Here is an 11,522-nt window from a genome sequence, read left to right on the forward strand (position 1 = left end):
TGCCTTCCTGCTGAACCCATCCAGAGGGTGAATATTTTTTCGTCAGATTTGAAGACGCTTCCCTCCTTCTACAAGGAGTACGCTGATGTCTTCTGTAAAAAGTCTGCAGAATTTCTCCCTCCTCATCGTCTCTACGATTGTCCAGTTGATCTCCTGCCTGGAACCATGCCTCCTAGAGGTCGCACTTATCCTCTCTCCCCAGCAGAGACCTCTGCCATGAAAGAATATATTCAAGAAAATCTACAGCGGGGGTTTATTCGCCCTTCCACTTCTCCTGCAGGGGCTGGATTCTTCTTCGTGGAGAAGAAGGATGGAGACCTACGTCCTTGTATTGACTACCGGGGTCTAAATAAAGTCACCGTTAAGAACCGGTATCCCTTGCCGCTGATCGCAGAACTTTTCGACCAACTGAAGGGGGCTAAAATCTTCTCTAAGTTGGATCTCCGTGGGGCGTACAACCTTATCCGCATCCGGGAAGGTGACGAATGGAAGACAGCATTCAACACTCGTGATGGGCACTATGAGTACCTCGTAATGCCCTTTGGTCTCTGCAATGCCCCCGCTGTCTTTCAGAAATTCGTGAACGACATTTTCCGGGATCTCTTGGGAAAGTTTGTGGTCGTATACCTAGACGACATCCTGATTTTCTCCAAGGACCTTGCAAGCCATCGCTCCCAGGGGAAGGAAGTACTCTCTCGTTTGAGGAAGAACTCTCTCTTTGCCAAGCTGGAGAAATGTGTATTTGAAGTGTCCAAGATTCCTTTTCTGGGCTATATCATCTCCCCAGAGGGTTTCGAGATGGATCCCGTTAAAGTGTCCGCATTCCAAGAGTGGCCCCTTCCGCTGAGCACCAAGGCGATCCAGAGATTCATTGGTTTTGCCAATTACTACCGGCAATTCATTAAGGGGTTCTCTTCTTGTATAGCTCCTATCCTGGCCCTCATCCGAAAAGGGGGTAAACCCAGCTCTTGGCCCCCATCTGCTATTGAAGCCTTTCAATCCCTGAAGGATGCCTTCACTTCCGCTTCGGTTCTCCGCCATCCTGATCTGGGGTTACCTTTCTTCATTGAGGTGGATGCTTCTGAAGTTGGAGCTGGAGCTATCTTGTCCCAAAGGCATCCCTCTGATGGAAAGCTGCACCCATGTGCATATTTCTCTAAGAAGTTCTCTCCTGCTGAACATAACTATGATGTAGGAAATCGAGAACTCCTGGCTGTCAAACTCACCTTAGAAGAGTGGCGTCACCTCCTTGAGGGTTCCTTGATTCCAGTCACGATCTTCACCGATCATAAGAATCTCTAATTCATTCAATCTCTCAAGAGGCTGAATCCCAGGCAGGCAAGGTGGGCTCTCTTCTTTTCCCGATTTAACTTTATCTTGACTTATCACCCTGGCTCCAAGAATCGGAAGGCCGATGCTCTGTCGCGAAGTTTCTCTCCGGTGGATCGTTCTCCTGAAAGACAAGAGCCAATTATTCCTCCTGTCAAGATCATCGCTTCATTGTACCCTCAGTTTGCTGATCAAATCCTGGCTGGTCAATCTTCTGCCCCTCCTGATACACCCATCGGAATGGCTTTTGTACCTCCTGAGCTTCGTCTGCCTATCCTGCAACAGACTCATAGTTCCAAACAAGCGGGACATCCTGGTCCTGTTAAAACTCTTGAACTTTTACGGCGTCTAGTCTGGTGGCCGACAATCCGTAAAGATGTCAAAGACTTTGTTTCTGCCTGTACCGTTTGTGCCACTTCCAAGTCCAGCCATTCTCGCCCCAGTGGGTTACTACAGCCGTTGCCTGTTCCCTCTCGTCCTTGGATGCATTTGGCAATGGACTTCATTGTAGAACTTCCTCCCTCCAGTGGGAACACCATGATCTGGGTTGTCATTGACCGCTTCAGCAAGATGGCCCACTTCATCCCTCTACGGAAGCTTCCATCTGCAGTGGAGTTGTCACAGTTGTTCATTCAGTTCATTTTTCGCCTGCATGGCTTCCCGGCCGAGATCGTTTCTGACAGAACGTCCCAATTCACGGCAAAGTTCTGGCATTCCCTGTGCAAAGATCTGGGTATTAATCTTCAGTTCTCCTCAGCTTATCATCCCCAGACAAATGGAGCAGCTGAGCGAGTGAACCAAGCCTTGGAACAGTTCTTGAGGAACCATGTTTCCCTTTGTCAAGATGATTGGTCTGATCTACTCAAGTGGGCAGAATTTGCTCATAACAATGCCTGCCACACTTCCACTGGAAGGTCCCCATTTATGTCGGTGTATGGTCAACATCCTCAAGCCTTCCCACAAGACTTTGTGTTGTCTGATGTCCCGGCCGCTGATGACTATGCAGCCCACATGTCTGCTATTTGGGCTGCAACCAAGTCAAACTTGGAGAAGAGCGCTCTGGTTCATAAGACATTTGCAGATCGTAGACGTAGACCCTCTCCTCCCTACAAGGTCGGTGATAAAGCCTGGTTGTCTTCCAGGAACATTCGCTTGAAGGTACCATCTCCTAAGTTGGGTCTGAAGTTCGTAGGTCCATTCTCCATCTCGGAGGTGATCAATCCTGTGGCTGTCAGACTTCAGCTTCCCCCTGAGATGCGAATTCCCAACGTGTTTCATGTCTCCTTGGTGAAACCCGCCACTTCCAACCGCTTTTCTATTGTCCAGCCTCCTCCTCCTAGTATCTCTGTGGATGGTCAACAAGAATATGAGGTGGAGAAGATCCTTGACTCCAGAATTTCCAGGGGCTCTCTTCAGTACCTCATCAAGTGGAAAGGCTTTGGCCCTGAAGAATGCTCCTGGGAAGGACGCTCTGATGTCCATACTCCTCGTCTTGTGAGGGAGTTCCACTCCAAATTTCCCCAGAAGCCAAGTCCTGGTGGTCCGGAGGCCCCCCGTGAGGGGGGGGGTACTGTCACGATCGACGCCCGGAGCAGGTCCAGGAGCTCCGGGCGGCGCGTCCTCCCCTGCCGGCGTCGCTCCCAAAATGGCGGCGCCCATGGCCGCCATGTGGGTAGCGGCGCCGGCGCGATGACGTCAGCGCATCGACGTCGGCGCAAGGACGCCGATGACGTCACTATGGCGCCAAATTCAAATATAAAAGCCATACCAAGACGCCAGAATGGCGCCCAAGTATAGGATTAGTTCCTGTGTGTTTCCTGGGTTTCCTGTCTGCTATTTTGAAGACTTATCTTGTTCCTGTTTGTTGCTGACCTCTTGCCTGGACTTTTGGACTTTGCTGATATTCTGCCTGCCCTTGAACCCTTGCCTGGACTTTGGTTATTCTTCTGGTTTACCCCTTGTTGGACACTGCGACCTTGACTCCCTTGTGGGCTTCCTCCTTGATCCTGACAACCTCCCTGGTGGGAGCATCCCGGCTCCCTGACAGATGGTTGGGGAAGGGAGATTCCTACAACTATAATGGAAGCTGACCCTGTTGAATGGACCCCCCCCCCCATGACAGGGGATCTGTGGCAATGAAGCAAGTTGTAAAGAATTCACATTAGGCAGCAGCGCCAGGGGCAGCAAAAAAGCCTCTCCTGGTAACTTTAAGAGCCAGATTTCCGGATTTCACGGAGTGCAAATTAAAATTTTAAGATGTGTGAATATAGGTATGGGACCTGTTATCCATAATGCTCGGGACCTGGGGTTTTTCATATATTGGATCTTTCTGTAATTTGGATCTTCATACCTTAAGTCTACTAGAAAATCATGTAAACATTAAATAAGCTCAATAGGCTGATTTTGCCTCCAATAAGGATTAATTATATCTTAGTTTGGATCAGGTACAAGCTACTGTTTTATTATTACAGAGAGAAAGGAATAATTTGTAAAAATTTGGATAATTTGGATAAAATGGAGTCAATGGGAGAAAACCTTCCCATAATTTGGAGCTTTCTAGATGGGTTTTTGGATAACGGATCCCATACCTGTATTTTTAATATATGAAACCTTAGGACTCATTTCTGTCCCGAAGTACAGTGAGTGCAATTTCAAGTGCAATCGTCGTGTTTTTTTTCCCAACAATGCAGAGTGCATCTGACTACTGGGAAATTGTGGGGACTACAACTGCACTTGCGGATAGTGATGGGCGAATTTGGGGCGTTTCGCCGAAAAATTCGCAAATTTCCAGCGAAATTCGTGAAACGGTGAAAAACATTTTTGATGCCGGCATCCGTTTTTTTTCATTCGCTGACGAAAATTAACCCACTTGACTTTGCAATAAATTGTTTTTTTTTTCATGAGTGTGAGTTTTCCTATAACTTACAAAACCATTTTCTGACTAAAAACAATCTCTTTGCTCTGAGAGAAACACTATATCTATATAAAAGTATTTATGATTTTATTAAAGCCGGAACTCTCACAGCTCCTATATAAGGAGATAAAGTTGCAAAAAGTAATCATCTGTATGCATTTTAGGTATTTCCTGTTTATTAGTTGCTGAATAAAGTAATACTTCAATAAATGAAACACCTTGGTCACATGTGCAGATACTTCCGCAGTTCATGAACTCTGATAGGTATTTATTCTTTTGCTTGTTCCTAAAAAGAATGTGGTAAAGCCAGTTAATGTGCTTGACTGTAGTAATGATCTTGCTGTGGAGGCTGCATGCACGTTCTGAATGGGAGCCATGCTGTGGTTATATAATCAGTATGCTGGTACCCCTCATCTACCCAGCAGATGCATTTATAGCATATTTTGAAAACTGGTGAATTTACAATAAGCCATCATTAAGGGTCAGGGCACATGCTCAGATTCGGGGAGATTAGTCGCCGGCGACAAATTTCCTCTTCTTCGGGGCGACTAATTTCCCCGAACTGCCTCCGGCCGGCTAGGATATAAATCGCCGCGGGACGGCACTTCGTTTTCCGAAGTCGCCCGAAATTGCCTCATGAGGAAACTTCAGAGACTTCGGAAAACGAAGGCAGTTCGGGGAGATTTGTCGCCCCGAAGAAGAGGAGATTTGTCACGGGCTGAATAATCTCCCGCATCTGAGCTTGTGCCCTGAGCCTAAAGCTGGCCATAGACGCAAAGATCCGACCGTACGAATCAACGTACGATCGGACTTTCCCATCTCCCGACCCTCCACTAACCATTCAGATCAAAGTCTTTACCATTCCGATCAAATAAGAACAGATCACCCAATGTTCTGCCCCAGACAGCAATCGTACAATACTTATGTCTGACAACACTAGTGACAGTCTCCCTCTGAAAATCATACGATCGGCAATACACGCAGAGATATTATCGGCAGGCGACAGAAATTTTCTAACCTGTCCGATCGACCAAACGACCGATCTCCGACGGACGAAAAATGTCGGGACTCTCCACATATAGTCTGAAAATCGTACGAATCCACGATTCGTACGATCGGATCTTTGCGTCTATGGCCAGCTTAAGGCTCATTTCTGATTGTGAGAGCATTTGAAAAGCACTGAAAACAAACTCAAAACTGACCAGTTATTTGACACCATGTACAGGTATGTGATCCATTACCTGTAAATCTGTTATCCAAAAAGGTACAATTACAGGAAGGCCGTCTCCCATTGACTCCATTTTATCCAAATACTCCAAATTTTTAAAAATGATTTCCTTCTCTACTTACTATTGCAGACCTCTGGAAGGTCCAAATGTTTTCATTGATGTACATGACTGACTTTCAAGAAAAACAAGTTAAAAAAAATGATTTTCTTTTTCTTTGTAATAATAAAACAGTACCATGTACTTGATCCAAACTAAGATATAATTAATCCTTATTGGAAGCAAAACCAGCCTATTTGGTTTATTTACATGATTTTCTAGTAGGCTAAGGGTAATGTCTTTTGAGATGCATCAAAAGACATTACCCCTCACTGGGCAACTTAATCTCCCCGAATCTCCAAGTGTGTCCTTACCATAAGGGGGTTATTTATCAAAGGTCGAATTTCAGAGCTTTGTCAGGTCTTTAGACCTCAAATGAACTTACAATTTTTTCAGATTTAAGAAAAAACTTGAATGGAAAAAATTTGAATCAGTGAATTTGAGTTGAACAATCCAAAAATTCAAATCGCTGAAATTGGTTGAGTTTTCAAACAAAAACCACCGAAAAAAACTTGAACATCACGATGAAGGCTATTAACATCTTCCAACGGTTCAAGCGACCTCTGCCATTGACTTTTACATGGCCTTGACAGGTTTTAGCTGGAGTATTATTGGATTCAAGCTATTTCCAGCTTCAGGGTATAAAAAAATCTCAAAAAATTCATTTTTTAAACAAAAAAAATTCAAGTTTTTTTAAACCTGAAAAATTTTAGTTTTTTATTTTTAACCCAAATATTTCTAGTTTATTGAAAAATACCCTTAAAAACTCGAATTTTTCATGGAAAAAACAACTGGACCTTTAATAAATATGCCCCTTCATGTAATAAAAAAATAAATCTTACTTAGAAAACCCCAGGTCCCGAGCATTGTGGATAACAGACCCCATAGCTGTACAATGGTTTTGCTCCGTTATGTGCTCCCGATAACTTGCGGCCATCCTAATATCTCACCCAATCTGCTCTGATGAATTGCATGAAAGTGCACACAATGTCAATTAAGTGTGCATCTGCAACTACACTGGAATTTAGGAGACAAATGCAGCAATCTAAAAAAGGGCCAACATATGCTGCAGTGCTGTACAATAGATCACATATTTGTATAAAGATCTCATACAAATATTGTCCAATACAAGAGGTATGAAGGGCCCTGCTCCTTATAAAAAGTCTATAATTAATATATAGTTTTTTTTCACTACAGCAGTGGCAATAAGAATCCCCACATCTCCCAGTGGCCCTACAGACCTCTCTATGAACCTGTCACATCCTGCACCATGGAGCAGGCAAATTCTCCAGCAGACGCTGATGGATGAGGGTTTACGACTGGCCAGACTGGTATCACGTGACCGCATGGGTCGCCTCAGTCTTTGCTTGCCTGGCACGCCACATATTTCAGGTAAGGTGCCCTAATGTTTAATCACAAGTATATAGTAGTTAGGGTTAGACCATCGTACATGAAAATAAAGGGCTTAATTAAAATAATTGAATATCTAAAGGCAAAAATAGATTACTGATAACTGTGTAAACAGGTCCGCTTTTATAGAAACTTTTGGATGCACCGATTGCCTAATTTTGGACAAAGTGTGTACAACATATAGACATTCTGTCTACGTTGATGTTGTTGTAGAACAGCTTCATGTCATAGAATCCCAAATAAGTCAACAAATCAGTTTTGCAGCAGTAGCAATCCCCTCGTGCATGTGCCTTATTGTTACTTTTTTCTATTTAAGACAAATGTTTACATTGTTAGAGGGGATCATGGAGACCCCCTTTAAACGGCATGGGGACACATTTTGTGGAGACAAACTACAATAATATCATTTAAATATCTGTAATTTCTCTTGATTAATACAGTGGCTGAGTCAGGTTTTGTAAAGATTAATGGTTTGGTTTTATATTCAGTTATATCTATCTATTTAGCTCTCTCTCTCTAAGTTAATTATCATCACTAGTGATTACTATAATGGAGCCATTTTCATTTCCTGTAAACATAAGTTAAAGCTGATTGGCAGCATGCTATCTTCCACAAACAAATATAGGCAATTTCACCATCATTTTATAGAACCCTGTAAAGTTCATCTTAAATTGTAATTATTAATATTTACTGAATACTCCTATTTGCAACAGAATGTGATGATGGTGGATCTGAAAGTTGTCCTAGCCTGCCAGTCTCACCCCAGATCACGGAGCTAAGAACTTCCAACTTCAAAGGCCAGAATGAAGAAAATTAAATGAATTAAAGTTATTTTGCCTCCATGTTGCATAGAAGACCATAAAAAATCTACTTTCCTTGAACTGTTCAAAACCAATGCAGACATGTTATATGAGACACAAATGGTTCAGACATCCTTCTAATCAAAACCTTTCAGTCTTGGAGTGCCAAGAGTTTAGAAACTCATAGAGCTAAGGATTACTATTGAATAATACTTCTCTTGGAACAGTAACAATTGATGCCATAGAACCAATGCATCTGGAGTCCACTGTACAGCCTTGCCCCCTTTCCTGCGACACTAAGAGGAAGAAGATAATCAAGCAATAAACTAATCTCTGTGACCTAATTGCAATATATCAATGGAAATAAGCAGATGATATAAAAACACTGCTCAATGTATTTCCTAAAATTTCAGGGGATAACCGCATTGTTATTAAGGCTTAATTTTACCGAACAGGAAGGCAATGGATTGCAATTAAGGCAAAGAACATGCCTACAAACCATATGGAACGCTTAAGGTCCATTAAAACAATTGCACGCGACTTTAAGGCTTGGAAAATGTCAGTCCTATTATTGGACTGAATTCACTAAAGAAAGGTACAAATTAAGTGTTATTGATTCAATATACACACATGCCAAAAAATGAAGATGAAATACAATATTTGTTTGAGCAATGCATGTAAACTATTCAGATGGATTTGTGCCAAGTTAAGGCAAACTATGTCAGGGACATTTAATGTAGAATATATAGAGAAGCTATCAAAAGACTTCATTAATATTTTACTAGCAAGGGTGGTGGCTGTGGAATTAGTCTAGAATAGTAGTACCAGTAGGTATCAGTTCATAGCAAGATAACTAGCAGTAGTTTCTCTTTTGGATTATCTCTTTTCATAGGCCTTAGAATCAGTAATATTTTTGTTCCAAGTCCATGTGCATTATGTGATTCTCATTGTATAGCTCTGTCAGCTCAAAAAATAATAGTGTATTGTCATAGTGCTTGATGCTATTTGTAGTTATCTTATTTGTAGTAATAATCCTTATATAGCATACAGAATCAATATCATTTAAAACAGGGGTCTCCAACCTTTTTAACTTGTGATTGGCTGTTTGGTAGCCCCTATGTGGACTGGTAGCCTACAGGAGACTCTGTTTGGCAGTACACCTGGTTTTCATACAACCAAAACTTGTCTCCAAGCCTGGAATTCAAAAATAAGCACCTACTTTGGTGCCACTGGGAGCAACATCCAAGGGGTTGGTGAGCAACATGTTGCTCATGAGCTACTGGTTGGGGACCACTGATTTAAAACATGTGACAAACATATATGTAATGTGTCTTCTCAAAAATAAGTATGCTGTTTAAGTGATTTACAGTGGCATTTCCTTGGCATGCTAATGTTAAGTGAAACATGGACCTACTGTAAAATCACAATGTAGGTAACACCCGAATGAGAACATACAGACACACACACATATATATGTATAAATATATATTTATATGTATTGTCTTCTGGTATGGGCAATTTACTTGTTTTATGTCACTGAATACATAACACACACAGTTATCTTAATAGTTTTGGCACATGCCTTCAAGTGCTGGTACTAAGTAAAGTGTGTGCATTTTGTAAGGAGGAGCAACTCATACTAATTGCATTACAGTTATGGGATCTCTTATTCAAAAACCCAATATCCAGAAAGCTTCTAATTTCAAGAAGGCCATCTTCCATAGACAGGGTTGCCACCTGTCCAGATCTCATCTGGACAGCCTGGTTTTTGGAAGGGCTGTCCGGGTGAAAAGTGCCTGTCCGGATTTCCAAATTAGAAAATCCAGACTGGGCACTGAGGTTAATGACATGGCGATTAGCCAATTACTGATCGCCATGTCATCAGCCCTGCCCCTGAAGTCATCATCCCCTCCAACATCAATGGCCCACCCCCAACTTCATCTGCCCCGCCCCCTGCACGTTTTCCCCCGAACCGAAAAGGTTGAAATAATAAAACAGTACCTTGAACTAAGCATGGATCCAAATTGATGGTCAAACAATCATATTGTGTTTATTTCATGTTAGTATACTTAAATGACAGGTAAAAAAAACCCAGTAAACCCTAGGTCACAAGAACTGCGGATAATAGATCCCATACCAATGCTGAAGTTGGAAGGAAGTACATGTATGGGATATGCTATCGGGAAACCCATTATCCAGAAAGCTCAGAATTATGGAATGGCCATCTCCCATAGACTCCATTTTAATTAAATAACTCAACCTTTTATAAATGATTTACTTTAACTCTGTAATAATAAAACAGTACCTTGTACTTGATCCCAACTAAGATAATATTAATCCTTATTGAAGACAAAACAATCCTATTGCATTATGTTAAATTATTTTTTAGTAGACGATGTATGGAGGTCCAAATTAGAGAAAGATTCCTTATCTGGAAAAACCCAGGTTCTGAGAATTCTGCATTACAGGTCCCATACCTGTAATACACTCCTTGGAAGTTGTGATGAGACAGAGAAGTTGAAGGGCCATACAGTAAATGAGTGCAGTCCTAGTTTCACTCATTCTAGATTGCAGTTTTTCTGTGTTTCTGTGTGTGCAACTCCTATTTGTGCAGTTCTGTGGAATATGTTAGAACTTTATTAAATACTTGATTATAATAAGAATCTCCTTCAGGATTCACCTAAGGTGGAAATTGTTACATTTGTCTGAGGTAGAGTCACACATGTCTTCTAATAGTTATCTTGGAGATGTTCTTCGAGCTCAGTGCATTTGGCTTGTAGTTTTCTCATTTACTTTCTACATTCCGAAATTAACACAGAGGTTTTTATATATGCATTCTAAATATCATTAAAGTGCATTCATGGGTGTCCAGTATGGGCTCTCTAAACCATTTCGAGGTACAAGTCATAACAAGTATGTTTAGTGTTGTTAGGTAAATTGGCAGATTCCTCCCACTTACTTGATAGTCAAACAAGCCAATTCAGTTGCATGTTGTTGGCCAAAGTAGCCAATAAAGGGCCAGATCACACCCTGCCAAATTTCTGCATCACACAGGAGAGCCCGGCAGTCTGTTGAGCCAGTGACTCTCTTAAGCACAGGGATAATCAGCTAACAGATTTATCAACATTTCCCAAGGAATTATGAGAAGATTCTCACAAGGAAGTCAAAGTTGACTTTCTTCTGCGTCTCTCACGATCAACAACTAAAAAACCTATAATTGGGTACCAGTTTGTGCTTGGTACAATACTTTGTGCATAGCACACTAGTTGAAGAATGAATTAGTCAACAGTATATTAATGTTGCTCCATCTAAATGGTTCTGATTTAGGACTTTCACTAACCTTTTCGATTCATTTTTTGCTCTGTTACACTGGGGCCCATTTATGCAAAAATGAAAGTGTTTTACAGTAATTGAAATATAATGTAGTGTTGAATTGCATTGGTGAAAGTTATGTGTTTACTTCAGATAGTGCCGGATTTGAAAAGAAGGCGCCCCTAGGCCAGCCGCCTCTTGCCTTGCTCCACCTACCACTGACACACAATGGCATATATTTTAATTACTTTAAAACACTTTCATTTTTGGTGTTACTGTTCCTTTAACAGTCTGGACTCTTTTCAATTTTTTAAACATTTCCTTGGATAAAAGATTCACTTCCTTTGACTTGGGAAAATGTTTTCCTTTTCCAGTAAAAAAAATGGCTATTCAGGATGTCGCTTTCTCACTGAATAAAGAATGTAAAGAAAT

At 41.7% G+C, this 11,522-nt stretch overlaps 1 protein-coding gene across 2 annotated transcripts in view; it reads left to right on the forward strand.

Moving 5' to 3' along the window:
• nab2.L (NGFI-A binding protein 2 (EGR1 binding protein 2) L homeolog) overlaps window positions 1-8,706 on the forward strand; it is a 31,880-nt gene extending 23,174 nt beyond the window's left edge. For both annotated transcript variants that reach the window (XM_041582533.1, XM_041582532.1), the window contains exons 6-7: window positions 6,766-6,960; window positions 7,692-8,706. In XM_041582533.1, coding sequence (XP_041438467.1) covers window positions 6,766-6,960; window positions 7,692-7,795 — 299 coding nt within the window. In that variant the 3' untranslated portion in view covers window positions 7,796-8,706. The remainder of the gene's footprint in view (window positions 1-6,765; window positions 6,961-7,691) is intronic.
• Window positions 8,707-11,522: the final 2,816 nt, after the last annotated feature.

This window comes from Xenopus laevis, chromosome 2L (genome assembly GCF_017654675.1).
Source record: "Xenopus laevis strain J_2021 chromosome 2L, Xenopus_laevis_v10.1, whole genome shotgun sequence".
NCBI lineage: Eukaryota > Metazoa > Chordata > Amphibia > Anura > Pipidae > Xenopus > Xenopus laevis.